Source organism: Pelodiscus sinensis, chromosome 1 (assembly GCF_049634645.1).
Source record: "Pelodiscus sinensis isolate JC-2024 chromosome 1, ASM4963464v1, whole genome shotgun sequence".
NCBI lineage: Eukaryota > Metazoa > Chordata > Testudines > Trionychidae > Pelodiscus > Pelodiscus sinensis.
Genome location: NC_134711.1, coordinates 237,353,915 through 237,375,380, shown reverse-complemented (window position 1 = coordinate 237,375,380; position 21,466 = coordinate 237,353,915). Strand labels below are relative to the sequence as shown.

The 21,466-nt window shown below is 43.7% G+C and overlaps 1 protein-coding gene across 2 annotated transcripts in view; it reads right to left on the bottom strand.

Annotated features, from left to right (window-relative positions):
- Positions 1-4,049: 4,049 nt before the first annotated feature.
- Positions 4,050-21,466, bottom strand: part of GRTP1 (growth hormone regulated TBC protein 1) — a 53,585-nt gene continuing 36,168 nt past the window's right edge. For both annotated transcript variants that reach the window (XM_075918544.1, XM_075918546.1), the window contains 3 exons: positions 7,756-7,928; positions 6,662-6,847; positions 4,050-4,614 (listed from right to left, as the gene is read on the bottom strand). In XM_075918544.1, the coding sequence (XP_075774659.1) occupies positions 4,510-4,614; positions 6,662-6,847; positions 7,756-7,928 (464 nt within the window). In that variant the 3' untranslated portion in view covers positions 4,050-4,509. The remainder of the gene's footprint in view (positions 4,615-6,661; positions 6,848-7,755; positions 7,929-21,466) is intronic.

Here is a 21,466-nt window from a genome sequence, read left to right as displayed (position 1 = left end):
CATCAGAACTACACCAGCATAAGCCCTACGCCTCTTGTGGATATGGAGTTACTGTGGCAATGTAGTAGGGCACTTCCATCAGTAAGTGCAGGCTTGACATCAGTTGCCTTATGTCAATCTGACTCAATTTTGTTGACTCAGCCTAAGAGTGGTCTAGTTTCTTGTTTGTGATTTGTCAGTATTGTGGGAGGGAGCAGAGTGGCACAGCAGAAGCATCCTGGGCCCACAACTCAGAGGTCTATAGATCAAAACCATGGATACTTTTTTAGCCTTTGGCAGAAGCTAGTAATGGGTGCCAGGAGAAGGATCACTTGAGTACCTGTTCTGTCCACTTGCTCTGGGAGCCAATGCTAGAAGAAAGGCTACTGGGCTAGATGGACCTTTGATCTTGTGGAAGCAAGGGATTTGTATGCAGCCATTTTTAGGTTTGTTAGCCTATCTCTTGTTCTGTCACTAATTCTGAGGCCTGACAATGCGATAGTTGTAGAGACGTGTTGTCTCCGCTTCGCTTTAGGATGAAATGCTGACTCCAGCAGGGACCTTGGAATAGGGTAGCATCTGGGAGGAACTAAGATAACTGTTAGCCTTCTTATATGTAATGCTTGTATTTCAAAGATCTGCCCCCATCCGAATCAGGCTTCCCTTGCACTATTGCTCGAATAAACTGCCTCTGGCTACTTGTTGCTTACAAACACAGAGTGAAGGCTTGTTTTCTTCCACAATCTGACCCAGTATGGCCATTCTTATGTTCTTACATGTATACATGGAGTTATTTGCTAGTCAGAGTTTACCCCAGTTAGGATACACTGCCTCCCCAGGGACTCTCCCCTACATTCTAAGGTTTAAACAACTCTCATGCCTGTATGCTGTCTCTGAGCGAGCCCCAGAGCCATCTGCATTTCTGCTTCAAGAGCAAAGCAAAATTCAAAAGGATCTTCTGGCACCACCCCCTCTAACCCACTACCTGTCTATGTGAAGCCACCCCCTGCAAAAATGCGCCACTTGTCCCATTGCCATCTCGGTGCCCTTTGATAGAACCCTGTGCAGACATGGATGCAGATATGCACAGATAGATATTGGTATCTGTTGATCTGCAGGGCTCTACTGCCAAAAGGCCCAGCAGCCAATAGAGAGGAGTGTAGTCCCATCAATCCTGGCAGCCTGCATCCACAGCTCCTCCCACCAGTGCAGCTGTATTTCCCCCAGCCCTGGCGTCTGTCTGGTGCACGGGCATAAGGAGCTGCTGCTGCCACCAGGTGCTGGTTCCCAGCAGTGACAGGACCACACGCCTCTCCATTTACCACAGTATCTTTTGGGAGTAGAGCCGCGGGGATCAGTGGATATCCATGTCTAGCTGCAGCTACCCACACCTGTATGGAGACATCTGTATCTTCACGGGGCTCTACCCTTCTGTTCATCCAGCCCACAGACTCCATCTCAAGTCACCCTTCATGTTCTCCTGTCCTTTCTGGGTAACTGCATCAATAAAGAGAAGTTAGTGTTTGTGCCTACACAGGTGATCAGCTTCTTCTAGGCTCAACTCAATTGCAGCACCAGCCTTCTTTACAGTTGCCCAGTTTGCAACACTAAGAGGCATAGAGTTGGGCCTAAGCCACAACCCTCACACCAAGGTCTGTTGTTGCCTCACCTGCCTCCAGTGTGTGGCAGCCTGTAGCTACGCAACACCGCACATATATCTCCATATGCACTGCCTCCAGCTCTGGCTCCTCTCCCTTTACAGACTCACATGGACCATCTGGAGGAGAGTCACTGTCCCACCCGAATAATTCTGGCTTCCATCACCTAGAGAGCTGACCCCTCCAAGGCTATGATCAGTGCTCCCTTTACCTCTGCTGTCCTGCAGGCCATTACACAAACACTTCCCATGGGGGAGAGGGGTTAGCGCCACCCAGAGCATTACACAGTAAAGGGCATCTGGACACTGCAAGAAGCTGAAATTCACAAATGTCTTAAAACAGTGGGCAGTTTGTTTAACATGGCAGGCATTTCCTCCTCGGATCCAACCAGTCAGCTCGTCTCAGACAGCATCGCGGCACTCATCCACATCAACGAACAAGGTGATAAGTCTCCATCCCTCTGTCCTGCTTCCATCTGCCTTTGGATCTGGTGCAAATGCCACATGACGCTCCAAGCCACAACTCCTGAGCACTCAAAATTCCCTGGCTTATGCACTCAGTGGGGCTCCCTCCTTTCCTCAACCATGAGTGGGAACTCCATGAAGTCACTCTCCCCTACCTCTTCTGCTCAGGGGGCAGCCCATGTTGGGACCTCTTCACCACTCACAAGAACCACCAGTTGCCTCTTTATTGTTCCAGAGGAGCCATGGGAGAGCCTTTACAGGGCTTCTCCTAACCTGGATGGGCACCTCCCCAATGCCTTTCCCTCTGTTCCAGCCCTCCCTCAAGATTCATTGGGCCTGAGCTGCCATAATACTCATAGCCATTCTGGTGCACTGTCAGTTGTGAGTCACAAACCTCCCTGGGACTCTGCCTACACACCACTCCACCTCAGAACACTCCCAGAGCTTCTCAGGCAAGATTGGGGCAGATTCAATTTCATAATCAAGAGCCTCTTCACCTCTCAGCGTGGTTCTTGGCTGCGGCTCGAGGGGAGGCAAAGCATGCTTCCACCTCAGAGCCACACATCCTTACACAAAGCAGGAGGGGATCCACCAGGGCCTGCTACCAAGCTAAGTGGAAACATTTCACCACTTGGGCTCATTGCCACCACTATCACTGAAGTGAGGTGTCCAGACCTATCATCCTCAATTACCTCCTTGAGCTCAAAATGTTGGGCTTTTTCCTCAGCTTTATACAGCTCAATCTGGCAGTAGGTAGGCCCCTTCTCCCGCTTCAGTGTTTCTACACCCTACCACCACCCATTTTATTAAAGGTTTCCTCAATACCTTTCCCAGTGCGTTAGCCCACACCCTTGCGGACCTTTATTCTTGTTCTACCCACCTCTATGAAGCCACCCTTTCAAGCCCCTCGCAACATGCTCCCTCTCTCTTCTCTCCATGAAGATAATATTGTTGTTAGCAATTACCTTGGCTGGACAGGCCAGCAAACTAGCCACCATGGGTTGAGTGCAGGCTGCTTGCTATACCTTCCCTCGGTCTTATTCTTGATTTGAGACTTTCAATCTCTATTCCTGCCTATGTGCTCCTGTCCTTCACTCCCACCTTCTCCTCTTATCTGTTCAGCTCCCTACTCACTCGTCCCCTCAGCTCCCCTCCTGCTTTGCTGAATTACACAGAAACATATTATAATAAGAGAACATGCTACAAATTCCCAGTAACTGCAAGCTGAGCCTCCTAAATCCGGGACTCCCTGGTCCAGCAACATCCGTGGTCTAGCAGGATCACGGATGTTGCAGGACCAGAGAGCCCTGGTGCCTGGGAGTGAGAGCCAGTCAGGAGTCCAGCATCCGAGAACTCCACCATCAGGACTGGTGAGTCCCATCCTGGGGAGCCCCAGCTGGGTGTGGCAGCAGTGGAGCAGCCACGGAACCCTGTCCGCGACAGAAGCAGGGCAGCGGGTAGGGTGCTACGTCCCGGAGAGCCCCAGCCAGCTGGCAGAAGCAGGCCAGAGCCAAGCCCAAGCCCTGTAGCAGCAGGGCTGGAGCAGAGCCTGGTGGAGGGAGGGGCAGTGTCCTTGGAGGCTGGTGGCAGGGGACCTCCCCTGATCTGGCAAACTCCCTCATTCACAAGGGTGCTGGACCAGGGAGATCCAACCTCTACACTGTTTTATAGCCACAACCCTTATATCCCCTCCCTCCCTTTCCTTCAGTTTTTTAGAGTAGAGGGCAGGCTGATGTGTCTAACACCTACAAAACTACTGAGACCTATATAAAGAATGGTAATGTCTGGTGAAAACATCAGGCCATCACTCCATGGATACCTATTAATGCTAGGCTATTGCAGTTTTTAAAATGCTTTTGGGAAACAGCCAACATATTGCAGGCCAATTGCAGAGAGTGGCAAGTACAGGGAAGAGAAGCCGTTAAGGGTCGTTCACGGCAAGGGAGGATTAAGAGAATGAGGCTGTTTATTTTCTGAAAAGGCCTGTTATTGCCAGAGCCTGAGAGACAGATACCAGGTTACAGGGTAACAACGGTGAATTATATTAAACAGATTTTGACAAATAAATAGAATTTATTTTGTACAAATGGCTGTGGTTTCATGATTAATGTATAGAATGGTATTTATTGCTCTATACATCTATTTACTCCAACATTACAAAATACCCTGAAGAAAAACAAGGCTAGTGACATTTTAAAGGAGTTTCCCACATTGGTCACATTTGATTCTGATAATATTCTAAATCACAGATTACTGACAGAATATAAAATGTTTACAACACTTACTTGAAAGGCAGGAAAAATTGGTCGAGTGCCAAGTGACACTCATGGAAAGTTTAGAAATTATGCTTCCGTCAGTGCAATTAAATTACAGGAATGTGTCAATTTCTGTAGTAACTGACCATCTGTTTAAATATTATTGGTTGATCCCTGAGCAACCAGCTTTGCTCTACATGTCTCTCGAAGTTTGTTAATTGTTGCCATCGACAAGCTTCCAGGTTCTGTAAATATTTTCTAAAACAAATAATTGTTAGTTAAAAACACGATTCCCAGACAATATAGGAGCTGCAAGCAGCTATGCCTTTAGACTCTCAAGTAAACAAGCTGTCTGGCAGCCTGTAGGCCCCATGCCAGAGGTTCCCTCCCCTTCTTTTACATACCATGCTCCTGAATGGTATTACCCTTTGACAACTGTAGTAAATTATTGACTCAGATCAAATTGTGATCTACAGTAACTCCCAGGTTCTCTACAGCAGTGCTACCGCCTAAGCAATTATTTCCCATTTGGTAGCTATGCATTTGATTTTAGAAAATGTATCTAAATTCAACAAAGTCAAACTGAAAACACCTACAAATTCAATTTAAGTGAAAATAAATGGCAATCTGGGCTCCATAGTTCTATTTAGATCTTTTCACTATGTCACTTCTACCCCATTTTTTCTATAAAATACCTGTACATTTACTCTTCCCCTAAGGCTAAGCTATATTTTTAGGGAAGTGTTATGCAAAGACAGTGCTAGAAAGGAGCATAACATGATTCTAGACTGAAATAATATTGCCGATGCTAGCAAACATATATGATAGTTGTTGCTTCAATTGCATTGTGAGCACTAAAGAGTCAAATATGACATGGCTTAAACAAACATGACAATCATTTCAGATAAAAAAATGTTGTCTCATAGCCCATATCAGCCTTCTAACTGTGCAAACAGGTCATTTATAAGCTTGCCACAAATTTGGCTTTGTATTCCTTTAGGAACAGTACCGATTCTGAATAGGGAGAAGGAAAAATGAAAGTTCCACAGAATTGAGCTGTGATCTCTGAGTATACTTTAAAAATTATGCTGCAAGTCTTGTTCAGTACCATGATGAGGAAGTTTGCATGGAGTTTAAACCTCAAAATAAAACACTCTCCTGCAGTAACTGTTGTTCTTCAAGATGTGTTCAACTTTAAGTGTGCACCTAAAACACGTAAGTCAGAAACTTTCACCAGCAGTACCAGTAGGTGGCACGTGTGCTCCTCTTGTCCTCATCACCCAGCCAAAAGTATAAAAGAGGGGTCTCCTACTTCCTCCTTTGTACCTTCCCACTACCTGTGAAACACTGTCCAAAATTTTAGTAAAAAAGGGGGAGCTGTGGAAAGTAAATATGCACAATACATCTCAAAGAACAACAATCACTGTACAGTTAAGTAACAACTTTTGATGTATTGTGCACATGAACATTCACTTTGCGGCTTTCCAAAGTCACCTGCGTAGGTGGTGGGATTTCACATCATCTGAGAGATTGCAGCACTAACTTGCAAAGCTGGCATTGACTTCAAAGGCTTGTGTGATGGCATACCATCTTGAAAAAAAAAAAGAGTCCAAAGACAACCAGGTTGCTGCTATGCAAATGCCTGTGATTGGTACATTACTCAGGAAGGCTGAAGAAGCACACTGAGCTCTGGTAGAATAATCCATTATTCTTGGTGAAGAATAGACTTTCACAGGATCATGACAAAGTTTAATAAAGTTTAATAAAATCAGACATCCAGAGTGAGATGTGCAGAGCTGACCCTGATTGTCTCTGGATTCTGGAACCAGGCTCTGAATGGATTTCATGTGGTTGATGTAGAACACTAAAGCTCTAATCACATCTAAGGGTTAGTTTCTCCTTGGCTTTAGATGTGTGGTTTTCGAAAGAAGAACAGAAACGGAATAGATTGGTTCATGTGGAAAGCTGACATCACCTTTGGCAGGAATGCAGGATGTGGCTGGAGACAAACGTGATTCTTAGAAAAGGCTGCACAGGAAGGATCAATTAGAATCTCATTTAGTAGAATGCAGGTGATGTACATGAACGGTTGGTTTAATAAGTAATTTCTTTGAAACATCATCTTCAACTTTAAGACAAGTCACATTGCAAAATACAAAGTTGTTTTATACCAGAACTTCTTTTCAGTCTTTTGAAAATTCACATGGATGCAACTCATAAAATTGTAGTCACCTTTCAGGCCCTTCAAAGTCTATTTGATTCCATAGCTTTTAACTGTTCTGCACTGTAAACTAGAAACACTTACCTGCATAAAGGTGTGACACTCTGTTACAAATGTCCCTCTGGTGATCTGCTTAAACTTATCACAAATGTCAGGGAAATTTGTGGCTTCCAAAATAAAAGCTTGATGTTGCTTAATTAATGTTAAGGCCACACGAAAGATAATTTTTGATCCCTCGTAGAATAAACAGTCCCAAATTCGGAGAACAGTCTGCAGAATAAGAAAACTGTCAGAAAGGTTACCTTGTTGCTTTGCAATCAGTAATTATTACTAAGGCATGATCAGTGGGATAATGAATGTATATCCATTACCAGGCAAGCCACACCTTAAACCCCTTTTTGTCCCTCTTCCAGTGCACCTCTCAGGTCACAGGCTTGTTATACCTTACTGTGGGTAGAAACCAAGTCTAACCACTTCTAGATTCCCCACTTTATTAGCCCATCAGGCCCAACTTAGTTTGGCACCTGTGATTCCTCCAGGAACCTGTAACAGTGGCGGATTAGTAACTCAAAACCAGCTTCTTCAAAACCAAGCATTATTTATTCATTCACCCAAAGGTATGTAGTGTACAGAATAATGGGTACATATATACTCTTAACTAATCCTAAATCTTTTCTTACAGTTTCTTTAAATTCCCTTCAGCTGGGAGAAGCAAACTGCCCTGTTCACAGCGTGCTTGGTCTGTCTCTCCTTGCCAGCCAGTCAGCTTTCCTTTATGTACCCTGGGCAACCCCACTTCTTAGCCAGCATCTTGAAGATTTTAATATTCCCATTTAGCCTAGGTTTTTGGTCCGGGAAGAATAAACCCTGGCACAATAGTAGAGTCAGGCAAGGGTATTCCCTGAATTAACTGAATCTCTATTGTTTCCTGGGGACTCTTGGGAAACCTTTTCATAATCCCTTATCTTTATTGTTTCATTTCCTGTTGGTTTCTCTCTTGCAGAATTCTATATATTCAGGCAGGAAAATACCACACAAGTAACCTGAGATGAATATATTTATAAAAAATACTGCATGCAACTTCTCTGTTCTCCACCTCCAGTCAGAGCTCACCCTGGAGTACTGGCACCTTTTTTTTTTTTTAAAAGCACTATATAATACCTTCCAGTTATACTTACCTCTACTGGAAGAATGTCAATAAATAAGCATATAAACCAGCGTGACACTACCAATGTCCACATGACACCATGTCTATCCATTAACTCTGCCACTGCTGGAACTTTCATTCTCACAAGTTCTCCAAGGACCTCCTGATCAGTCTTCAACCCCATCATGGCTGGACTATAATAATCTTTGGAGGAAAAAAACAAAAATTTGTCACTAGCTAGTGTGAAATCTCCATAACTGAGAATTTCCTGTAAATTTTAAATTATTGAAGTTATAAATCACTTTAACCAGGTGAGCCCACAGCAAACGACTGAAGTTACACTAAGGAACAAAGGATATTTATTGGCATCCTCAGCTCACCAACTCTTCTACCTCAGCAACCACTGATCTCTCAACACAAAAAATTACTTCCCCCAAGTCTGCCACAACCACCTCCCTAACAGTTCATTCCTCAGCTTTGCTAAATGTTTTTGTAACTCTCAGACACATCTTACTGTTCCCAGTTCAAACAAAAAGAGCACTTAAAAAATCTTAAGCCAATTTAGAGGTTGGTAGTTACTACTAGAACCCTGCAGATGTGAATGTGGATATCTGCACTCATTTTTGTAGATACGGATGCAAATACAAATTTTGTATTTAGAACCCTGCAAATGTGCAGATATCGGCTTTATATCCATGGGTATCTGCATCCATGGATGTGAATATCATGCATGGATTATTTTTGCAGATGTGGATACAAATTCTGTATCCACGCAGGGCTCTAGTTACCATCATCTAAACTGGAAACCCTGAAAATGACTTGTGCATGCACACCTGCCAACGCATATGTGCGTATGTGCATTATATTTAAGAGAGGTGCAGAAGTAACCTCTGTTATTAGTATTATTTAAAACAAGTGCACCAACTGGTAATGCGTTTTCATGTCATTTTTGATGGTCTCTGCCAAGACACACACACACACTCTCTCTCTCACACACACTCACACTCACACTCACACTCACACTCACACTCACACACAAAGGTAAGAACAGAGGAGGCTTAAGTGAAAATAAAACAATAAAAGGGAGGAAAAAAAACTCACTGGCCTAAATAATTTTATAACCCTTCAGTCCATAACACAGTGGATTTCTAATATTCATGAGAAGCTCAGAGACAGAAGAGGGCTTAAGGACCACACAAATTTCCACTTACAGAAATCTGAATTCAAGAACAGTAAATTATAATGGAGATTTTATTATTCTTATTATCACAGTTTAAAATGTATGGTAGGCACTTTACAAAGATGTACACAAAAAACCTCCTCCTCTCCTGTTGACTACAGAATATTTATCCCTACGTATCTCATAGTCTACTTCCAGAACCACTTTCATAGCACTACAAAGCACAGCACATAACTTTTAGGATTCTAGCCCATTATTTATAATCCATAGTCTCTTCCTTCCCTCTCCAGATTCACCTTCTTCTGCAGGAAGTTTTATCCGTGTGTATTACTGCTACTATACTGACATTCCTTCAGTCTCCACTAATCAATCATAAGAAAGCTCTGAGTAACAAACAAAGCAGTCAGCAAGATGTGCATGTGTGTATTATACAGGCCACCTGAAAAATTCCAGCTGCTAGGATGGAGGAAAAAAGAATGCAAGAAGCAGTAAGTCTTACCACAGACAATTAGCCAATACAACAATTCTCTTTGTTTATGTTCTATGCACTTCTGACTCATTTGCAATATTCACGACTTGGAACATAGGAAAGAAAATAAATAAAAATGCTCAAATTTACAGATGTGTTAGTTTTTTGTAAAGCAGGAATTTTAAAAATGTTACTTAAAAAAATATATATATATATATGCATCAGCAATGGGAGAAGCAAGCAGGAAAACAAGACACCTGCCTCAAAGCAATTAAACACAAAGTAACTTCTCTCTTGAGCATGTTTGAGATACAGGAGCATTACTCAAACCACTAGCAAGTGTACTGATACTGAAGTTTCCACATGCTCTTTCCTATGTACTGCTGTGATCATCTGATATGCTGGAATCAACAGCTGCTATTTTCAATCTTTATAGTACTGCAGCAAAATGAATGTCAGGATATCAGTGTCAGGACACCAACTGCACTTGTTAGAAATGCCAGAGTAAAGTTAGATAAGTCATTCCTCAGCTACTGAGTCTTCTGAATTATGAACTGCTGGTTCAACAGCTGTAGGAAAGCCTTATTTAGATTAAAATATGTTGTAAACGCTAATAACTAAAACATTATGTAACAGTACTACACGGCTGAGCAATGTCTTCCTTTTGTAACTAGGATAGCCTTGTTGTTCCTAATGTAACAGTTTCCATGCTGGCCTTCATTTTACATTTAACATTCCATTTCTGCTTATGAAGAGAGTTGTAAGACAAATGAAAAAATAAAGATTCATAATTTTAAACAGACAACTCATAGATTACAAAGCCTTCTCCAGGATGTTATAGCTGGCACAGAAAAGAAAAAGCTTGTGCTAGAAGTGTCAGAGACTAAGATATTTATTTTTTAATATAAAAAAACCCAAAAAACCACTGAGTGCACAATATTCATGTACAATCCAGGAGAGTTCCTGAAAGTCCCTTATGTTACAACTACCTATAGGTTTTCAGTCATTTACAGTGATTTTAATAACAAGTATAATAGGTTGGTGACAGTATAAGCTTTGATGTTAACTTTCTAATTCTAAAAAAAGGCATTAAAAGAATCAGCAGCCTCTCACAGTAAAGCCTAAAGTCTGTAACTGAACTTTAGCTTCTCTCTATTACTGTACTTACTGCAGGTATCTCATTACTAATTTAGGTCACTTTTATTGACTGTTTCACTTGCAATCACCATCCAGAGTGGATATAGATGTAGGATAACGCTCCCAACAGTAAAGAGAGCACTCGGGTTCACAGTGACAGAACACAGAGCCCTCCACTTCACACAACGTCTGTTCTTAATCAAAGATCTGAAGTACGGAGCCTGATTGCTAAGTACCCATCACTCCATTGAGTCCATGAATGTTATGCGGCTCATCAATTTTCAGGATAAAGGGTTTTATGAGTAATAAAAAAAATGCTGAAAGCATATTCACAAACTTCCCAGGCATTTTACCATTACTACAAGGCAGTGGTGCCCAACCACCAGTCCATGGACAGGCACCAGGCTGTGAACCACTAGCTGCCGGGTCACGGCAGCTCTGAGGGCCAGGGCTCGGGTACGCTGCCTAGTGCCTCCCCTCCCACTGCAGCTGTTGCGGGAGGCATGTCCAGTCCTATCTCTCAACCAACCAGTGACAGGCAGGGGTGGGGTCTCCCAGCTGTGGAAGAGCGGTTTGCTGTACAGTCGTTCGGCCACGCAGAGCCCAGCCCAGCAGCCTTAGAGCAGCTGTGACCCAGGCAGCAGCACTTAACTGGCGGCTGGGAAGCAGTGCAGGGCTAGGTGAGGGGGTCAAGACAGGCACTGGGGGCAGACACTGAGGACTAGTGCTGAGGAGTTCTGGGGGCGAAGGTAATACTGGGGGTCTCTGGAGGCGGGGCTAGTTCTGGGGAGCTCTAAAGGGTGGGGCTGATACAGGGGGCACTGGGTTGAGCAACTGGCACTACAGGGCAGGGCTAGTAGTGAGGGGACTATGGGGACAGGGCTGGCACTGGGGATGGAGCTAATATTGGGAACTGGGGGCTGGCACGGGGGGGGGGGGGGGGGGGAGACCCAGAGAGGTTGGGTGCAGTGGGGCTCTGGAAACAGGAAGTTGGCACTAGGGTAAAGGGGCTTTAAGGGATGAGGGGCTGGCGGCTGGGATGGGGGGCTGACAATGGTGAACTCAGAGTGGGAGGCTGGTGTTGGGGGTCCTGGAGGGGGGGGCTCTAGCGGTTAGGGCTGGCACTCAAGGTCTCTAGGGACTGAGGCTTTTTGTACCATGGACCGGCAAACCCAGTCAAACTTTTGGTGGAACGTTAACATTTTGTTTGCATATTTAAATATTCATTATTTACCTAATGAATATACAAATATGTAAATACAATAATATTGGTCCGCCAAAGTTTGTGTATGGATTTGCCGGTCCATGTTATAAACAAGTCTGGAAACTACTGGTAAGGCACTGGTATATATATTTAAACATACATTTGAGAGAAACCACTAGTCAAGAGATGGTCCCAAGCTATTTATGTGGTTGCGCTAATCCTGGGGTTTGGTGAGCTATCAAAATATTTAAATTGCAAAATATTCTAGTTCAGTAAAAGATTTATAAGATGGTGGAAACCGGCTTTTAATTGCACTTCAACTCTCCTTAATATAATCATTCGTGTGTGCTTGAATCCTACAAATAATATGTCCAATACAAAGTTGCCAAAGATTACCTCCTAGTGCTATAGAGCAGTAACGAGATTTGCAGAAAATAAGAATACAGATTGTAAGGACCATATTACCTTGTGCTCAGTTACAAATGAGATTAAGAAGATCCAAAAATAAAAAGCACCACATCTTAAAACTTTTACATCCTTATACTAACTTTGTGTGACAGTTAATACAAATGCTACTCTAAAAAAGTAACTTAATATGAATTCAAATTGCCATGAATATGGTTCCAAAGAATATAAAGTTTCCACACAAAAACTATATAGGTTTTTAAACTAGATGTACACTTCATAGGCACTCTGAGGCATCATAGATGCTCAGAATTTAAGACAAAACACCTGTGACAGTACTGTAGTTCTGTTGCATACCCTACATAATTTCTGATCATTATTTCAGATGTTTCTATCACTCCCAAGACTGGGCAAAGATGCACATAGTAATTAAGAAAGTAAAATCAGGAGACATGTTTACAGATCTTAAAAAAAGGTAGTAAAAATATTCTTGTGAACTATGTTCATGACAAAGGAGGAAAAAAGGCTACCACATTTTGGGATTCAGAGATCTTTGAAAACGATCCTTTAAGCAGGATTAGCAGATAATCTGATGTATAAAGTGCTCAAAACAGTATTTTAAGAGCGTATGCCATATATAAGAGAGTCACAAACTAGAGAGGGTATGAACGTGAGCCTGATTTTTACTCCTTGAACTAGGACTTAGCATATTTGTTTAGTTTTATGTAGCAATACACCACACTCGACCACCTCTAGTTCCAAACCTTTGCTATGGGTATGACAGTGAAAGACACTTTGAAAAAATACTAATTACAAACTACTAGATTCAGAGAGTGATTAGTAAAGCATTACCAATTACTTCTGTTTTATTACCAATAAATTATTATCAGAATGATACAAATGAAAAGACAAAGATAAGTCATTCAAGTCACTTTGTAATGTTTATTCTGGACTATATGTTAATTAGTAGCGGACTTCTAAAAATCTACCTCATATTTAGAATTTTTCTGTCATAACAAAATTAAGAAAGCTATTCAATTACCTCTGTGTTAAATGTAACAAAAACTTTTCAATTCACACATCAGCTAGCAGGCTTGTCAAAGATGTTAGGGTATGTCTACACGACAAAGTTAATTCGAACTAACGGACGTTAGTTCGAATTACCTTTCATAGGCGCTACACTAGCGCTCCGCTAGTTCGAACTTAATTCGAACTAGCGGAGCGCTTAGTTCGAAGTAGGTAAACCTCATTGCACGAGGACTAAGCCTAGTTCGAATTTACTAGTTCGAATTAAGGGCTGTGTAGCCCCTTAATTCGAACTAGTGGGAGGCTAGCCCTCCCCAGCTTTCCCTGGTGGCCACTCTGGGCACCACCAGGGAAACTCATATGCCCCCCTCCCGGCCCCGGAGCCCTTAAAGGGGCACGGGCTGGCTACAGTGCCCATGCCAGGTGCAAGCCTGCCAGCACCCAGCCAGCAGACCCTGCACCTGGCACGCCATGAGCCAGCCACCCAATGCCCCCCAGCCCTCCGCCTCTTCCCGGGACCAGGCTGGCGGCTCCCGGGAGCCTGGCCAGGACCGCAAGAGGTGGGCACCCGCCTGGTCTAGTGCAGACATCGTGGACCTCGTCCACGAACTCTGCACTAGGCACAGGAAAGTGGCCGTCTAGGGCAGGAGAGCTGCCACCCTGGCCACCCAGGAGAAGGTTTGCATGAAAATCAAGGTGGTCCACTGAGACCCCCGACCCTGAGCCCTGAGCTTAGAATGGCCGTACTGGGTCAGACCAAAGGTCCATCTAACCCAGTAGCCTGTCTGCCGACAGTGGCCAACACTAGGGACCCTGGAGGGGATGGACCAAAGACAGTGACCAAGCCATTTGTCTCGTGCCATCCATCTCCAGCCTTCCACAAACTTCGGGCAAGGACACCACTCCTACCCCCTGGCTAATACCACTCCATGGACCCAACCTCCATGACTTGATCTAACTTCTCTTTAAACTCTGTTCTAGTTCTAGCCTTCAGAGCCTCCTGCAGCAAGGCGTTCCACAGGTTGACGCTTTGCTTTGTGAAGAACAACTTTCTGTTACTAGTTTGAAGCCTGCTACCCATTCCTTTCCTTTGGTGTCCTCTAGTCCTTCTATTATGGGAACTAATGAAGAACTTTTCTTTATGCACCCTCGCCACACCACTTTTGCTTTTAGAGACCTCTATCATATCCCCCCTCCGTCTCCTCTTCTCTAAGCTGAAAAGTCCCAGTCTCTTTAGCCTCTCTTCATATGGGACCTGTTCCAAACCCCTGATCATTTTAGTTGCCCTCCCCTCTCCCAGCCTCTCTCTTCCCCTCTCCCACCTCTTTTTCCCAGTCTCCCCCAGTTTTGTTCAATAAAGAGAGATTCTATTTTTGAACACACGTTTTATTTTGTACATCAGGAAGGGGGGCTAGGGAAGGGTAATTGGAAGGAGGTGAGGGAGGAATGGGGTACGCGCCCCCGATGGGGAGGACTGGGCTGGCTCTGCGGGCTTCTCGGGGTGGAAGTTCTCCTGCAGCCCCCCGATGCTCCCTCCCCCCGGATGGCAGCCTGTGGCAAGTGCAGCCGGGGTGATGGCCGAGTGCTGTGATGTTCCGCGTGTGGGCACTCACGGCACTCCAAGCCAGGACTGCTTTGCAAGTGGGGAACCCTGAGAACTGTCTGTCCGGGGTGGGGGTCGGGTCCCTTTAAGCACAGCCCTCGGCTAGCCTGAGACAGCAGCTCCACGCTCTAAGTCCTCATCTGATGCCCTGCCGGCACTGCTTCCGGCCATCCTTAACCTCTGTTCAGGGTCCACTCTGTGTGGACATGCTAGTTCGAATTAGCACTTTGCTAATTCGAACTAGTTTTTAAGTCTAGCTGCGCTAATTCGAATTAGCTTAGTTCAAATTAACTAATTCGAACTAACTTAGTTCGAATTATCGCTGTAGTGTAGACATACCCTTAGAGAACCCTAGCCTAACCACAAGGGTTAAACAGGGGAAGGTAGAGAACTGTTGCAAGCAATAACAATTGAAGAAATAAGGAAGGTTCTTGCCCTTCTCCTCTGACACTAAATGTTTCTCTACAGTTTCCATTACTAAAATTCATTGTCATGATTGTCCAATGGTGCATCCACAGGGCCAGTCCTAACCAATTGGTGGCTACTGGCAACCACCCAGCTCACCTGTAGGAATGCCAGATGGTTTAAAAAATATATATATCAGACAAAAAATTGTAAAAGCTGGGGAAAATCTGTCAAGCTAAAAAAAGGGGGGGGGGGGTTGCGGAGTAACCAGGGAAACCCGAGGGAAGGATTCGGGAGGTCGGGCCGAAATGCGGTCACAGCCCGCCCCTAAGACCAGCTTTGTCAGCGGCCCCTTGAAAATGGCGGCCCAGAGCTACTACCCAGCTCGCCCACCACTAACACCGGCTGTGTATCCACACTCTCCAGCCCAGGTTTCAGTGTGTCAGGTTGTAACTAATGTTGTGGTTGGCACATGCTAGACTCGCCACTCATCACAAAATGAAAAAGTTTTGTCTATCATACTCAAACTTTGGGTAAGTCTGCATATAGTCCCCACCTTCCTCCCTTTTTATTTTTTTAAATAAACACTGTCCCTGCCTGTCTTACCAGCACAGATGAGATTGGAGCTGGTCTGCAATACTGAAACATGGCTCCTTGGCGCAGGGCAGGAGCTACTGTTGAAACATTGGGTATTGGAGTGAATTAGCAGGAGGCAGTAGTTGGTAGAAGTAGTGGATAAAGAAGCAGCAATATGGGATGGCAGCAGCTCCTATCTAGGAGGGTTCTGAGCTCCTGAACCCGGCATGAGCCAGAACTGAGCCAGCCAGGCAGCCTGTCTGCCTCCCCCTCCCCCCAACTCCTAATACACTTTAAATGCAGAGCCACAGCAGGGGTAGATCCCAGACCCAGTGGGGCTGCTGTCCAGCCTGCTAAAAAATGTACTAGCAAGGGGCGGAGGGAAATGCATGTAGTTTATAACATTAACCTATAAGCTTTTGCTATCAGTTAATCGACTACACTATTACATCCCTAGTCCTTTTTGACATAAAAATCTATTGATCCTGCTCATGCAACTCCTACACTGGCTAGCTCATTCACTGCAGCTGTCTGGTTGGAAATCCATGACTTGCTTGGCTCAATATGGCAGAGCAGCACTCTAGTTTCTGATCAGATGCATGGGAACTGCACAAGTAATGCTTCGACATCGTGTTTGGGGGAAACTGGGAAAATCACAACAGGGAGTAGAGGACAAAAACTTAAAATTTGCCAAATCCTGTAGCAATATTTGGGGGCTTATATAAAGCCTCAGTTCTTGAAGACATGTGATTAAAAACAAATCACTGCTGAGATTCTCCTGTAAATTAAGTTTCTAATCCTCTGGGCTATGCAGACAAAAAAGACCTGAATGCACGTGAAAGGCTCAAAATGTAGAAGGCAGATAAAAAGAACCCAAAGTTTGTTATATTTAAACAGTCTTGTGATTTTTAAGCCAATTTCATTTGGAGACAAGGACCCAACTCCTTTTGAACATTTGGAGCTGACAGGTCTATGACTACAGGCAGTCCCTGAGTTACGCGGATCCGACTTATGTCGGATCCGCAGTTACGAACGGGGTTTGCTCCCCATCTCCCTGGTCTGCTGGAGGGAGACAGGGAGCAAAGCCAGGGAGACGGGGAGCAAAGCCTCTGAGGACGCCGTCAGTGGGACAGCCGCGGCGCGTCTGGGCTGTTCCGCTGCCAGCGTGCTCCGAGACCAGCAGACCAGGGAGACGGGGAGCAAAGCCGCGGAGGACCCGGGCGGCGGGACCACGGTGCGTCTCGGTACGCTGTCCGCGTCTCCCTGGTCTGCTGGGGGAGGGGAGGGGAGGGCGCAGCTAGTACGCCCCCCCCCCCCCCCAGCAGACCAGGCTTTTCTCCGGACGCCTGTGGCAGAGCAGCTGGGGTGCTGCCAGTTGGTCCCGCAGCGCCGCTCTGGGCGCTACTGGACCAACCCGGCAGCACCCCAGCTGCTCTGCCCCAGGCATCCTGATTCAGCCGCTGCTGGTCAGTTTCAGCAGCGGCTGAATCAGGACGCCTGGGGCAGAGCAGCTGGGGTGCTGCTGGGTTGGTCCAGTAGCACCAAGGAGCGGCGCTACTGGAACAACCCAGCAGCACCCCAGCTGCTCTGCCCCAGGCGCCCCCAAGTCAGCCGCTGCTGAAACTGACCAGCGCTGACTACAGGAAGCCCGAGGCAGAGTTGCTCTGCCCCGGGCTTCCTGGAATCAGCCGCTGATCAGTTTCAGCAGCAGCTGACTTGGGGACACCTGGGGTTCTTAAGTTGAATCTGTATGTAAGTCGGAACTGGCGGTCAGTTTCAGCAGCGGCTGAATCTGGACGCCAGTTCCGACTTACATACAGATTCAACTTAAGAACAAACCTACAGTCCCTATCTTGTATGTAACCCGGGGTCTGTCTGTATAGAGACCCAGTGAGTACTTTCCCCCTATACAGCACAACAGAGGTAGAAACCTTCTATCTTTACAGAATTACGTTGCGTATGCACCTAAAAACCACAGTAAAAGTCGGTCATAAAAAATGAAAAAAGCTAGGAAATTGGATTGCCTCTACATTCTCAGTAGTGCAGCACACAGAGCCTGGTACGTGGACATAAAAAATAAAACCACCACACATTTTACTATGTTCCTGATTAAGGATGTGCCAAGTTACTATACTTAGGCAAAGAATGTTGTAAGGACTAAAGAATAGAAAGTAATTTTCTACTCATTCTGAAATAAAGAGACTGACATTTTATTGATCCATGCTGTAAGTGACCATCCTCCTAAAATGTTACACAAAAATATTAATCTAGTCTCTCAGTAAGGGCAAGTTTTTCATTATGAATACTTTGAGGGAAGGTTAACTTTCAACTCATTTTTAACAATCATGTCCTACTGGGAGAGGAGCGGTAGAGAAGATTATTTATAATAAAGATAGAGGAAAAAAAGAAAGGTAAGATATTATAACAAGTTTTACTGCATTTTTGTTTGCTGTAATAATCATGCCAAGACTTAATTCTAAAGTCACCCTGTGCAGACATACAGAGTCAGAACAAAACTAATTTTATGTAGTAATGGTATCTGCAAGCGTTCCACATACCAGAGAATGTAACCTGCTGCTTTGACAAAGTTTACCTAGGATAATTCTAACCAGATTCTTCTTCTTCGCCCTTACTTCCTATGGGAGCGTACGCCATCAACAATTTCTTTCTAACCAGATTAACAAACCCATTTTTCAAATAATTAATTAAAAGGTCTGAATTAAAAATTACTGAATTAAAATACACCATATATCAGATACTCATGTCACTGGTATGTCCAAGCACTTGATAAAAGTTTTAGCTACCTAAGCACTTTCAAACAGGCTCTACAACGTTTAGGAAGAAAAGAGAGAAAGCAGATGGTCAGTGTTTCCTCCTCCATAAATGGCATGAATAGCTCCTTTTATAAACACAATGCTTTTCATAATACTAAGAAGGTAACAGATGCAAGGTTACACAGATTAGTCATCAGCGGGATGTTTCCAAATAGTCTGGCACATATCTCCAGCCACTGACCCTGTGTCACTCATACAGTATAAATGAGTAAACACTTCACAGTAAGAAAGTTCAGGGTCACCCAATTGCTAACTTCTGAAATGATGTTTAAGTAATTCATTCATAAATTATTTTAGTCTCATCCAGCATTCCAGTCACTGGAGTTATTCAAAATCAGTAACATTTAACAAAAACTTCTTTATACACTTATAAAAGAGAGGCAATTGCCCTTTTATGACTTCACAACTGTACGATTAAGTCTTAAGTCCTGGTGCCTTCTGCTAATCAAGTATTTCTGGTTTTCTACGTTTGTTTATGGGAGACAGCTGTATTGTCAGTTAAATATCAAATTCAATCAGATTACCTGTTCTTAACATAGCTAAGGGTATGTCTATATTGAAACACTATTTCAAAACAACTAGCGCTATTCTTATAACTTGGTCCGTGTCCACACAGCAGGCAGTTATTTCAAAATAGAGTCAAGCTGGAGGACTTCTTACTCCGACTCCTGTAAACCTCATTGCACGAGGAATAACAGAAGTTGGAGAAAGAGTGCTCTATTTCGAAATAAGTACTGTGTAGACACTCCCTATTTTGAAATAAGGTATTTCCAAATAAGATACACAATTGATGTAGCTCAATTTGCATAGTTTATTTCGAGTTAAAATCTACAATGTGGGCACACCCTAAATGAAAGATGCTTTGCTTCTAATCAGATTATTTTGTACTTAAAACTTACAAAGCTAAATTTTCTTTATAAGAATGCTATTGTCATACCACCAGACTTACACAGCATGCAGTGTTTCATAAAAGCTATGGATAGATGGATGGATGTCATTTAGAAAAGAAAGTTCAACACACACTCAATCAACTCTAGTTTAATATTTAGGGAAGGAAACCAAACCAGCTCTTCATATTCTTACTATATAGCAAAGTAACACAATCCACTTATTTGAAGATTGAAGAAGCAAACCAACAGAACTAATTTTAATCTTAAAATACCAATTCCCAAATATAGCAGACACAAGTGAGATTTCATTACCAGCAGCAAGATAGTCTTTTGTATATTAAAGACATTTAGCAAAATCAAATAAAAAAATCCATAAAATGATGAATAAAGTTCCTACATGATTCTAGATTATCCTAGTTTCTATTTGGCAGTAAATAACCAATAATTTCTAATACATGTAAGTGGACAAAAGTTACATTACATAATATATAACAAGTTCCTCATATTCTTCCATATATAGGGCACAAATAGGTCATTTAAGTATAAACTATATTTACATCAATTAAGTAACATTTATTGCTAAGAATTTAAGTTTATATAAAATAGTAACTGATCCAACTACATTGTGAAACAGTAAAGCAATTTTGAAAAATTTTAAATTGCAAATATAATGAATCCTGAGTAAGCCCAACCAGTAGCCCAGCATTTTGCCAATTTTCGAAAATTAATCCCTCCCTCAGAAAAATAAAATAATTACTTTACCCACCCCACAGCCTCAAATTTCATCTCAGCATTTGAGTTAGCAGTTTCTACATGCCAAAGTAGTTGTTTCAGTCTCTCTGCAAATTCTGGCACACAAAAATTTGTTAGTTACACTTAGGTCATGTTACCAAGCTTTCCTCAAACTCCTAACAACAAACTTTTTAAAAATTAAGACAGTCTGGAAAAAATGGAAAAGCCCATTCATTCCCTGACACTCCTCAAATCCCAAGGAGATATGGCACATTCCATTGCTGGGACGCACTGATGTGGTACATCCCAGAGGCAAGAGCACCAGAACCTTTGTAGAAGTAGGGGGGCGAAGGCCAAAGTGCCCCCTCCCTCTCCAGAGCTGGCTGTTCCAAGGGTGAGCCTGCTGACCTCTTCTGCTGCTACAGCAGCCCCTGGTGGGCAAAAGATGTAATTGCCGCTGCTATCAAGCAGACTATTATTTTGCAGGAGGGGAGAAATCAGCGAGGGACTTCACCAATCCTCACCTACAGACAACCCCCTACCCTCAAACTATTTTTTTCTAATAACTACGCAGCACACCTCAGTCATAATCATCCTGGAACCCACCCCTGCAATCAGCTCCAGTTCCAACTCTGTCCACACATCTACACAAGTGATTACATCACTGGACCTAACCATATAAGCCTCTATATCAGGGGCTCGTTTAACTGACCTCCACTAATGTGATCTATGCCATCAAATGTCAACAATGCCCCTCTGCCGTGTATACTGGCCAAACTGGACAGTCTCTATGGGAAAGGATTAAAGCACACAAATCAGATATCTGAAAAGGCAACACTCAGAAACCTGTTGGAGAACACTTTAACCTGCCCCGGCACTCATTAATGGATTCAAAGTCACTGTGTTGTTTCAGGCCAATTCCACAAGCCAAATACACAGGGAAGTGTTGGAACTTAACTTCATTTACAAGTTTGGGACCCATCACAAAGGTATAAAGAAAGACATTACCTGGCTAGCACACTACCTTACACATCCTAATGACTTAACCAACCAAACAATGGCTACTTAAGAACAATTTGCACCTTCTCTATCAGCTTCATGCAACATGAACACTCTAAATCACTATTTTTTCCCTTCCTTCTCTTCCCACCACCCATTCCCTATTTATTTTGGAATTAGACTTTTAATACTCCATTCATCTGAAGAAGTGGGTTGTACCCATGAAAGCTCATGATACCATCTACAAGTTTTGTTAGTCTTTAAGGTGCTGCTAGACTGTTC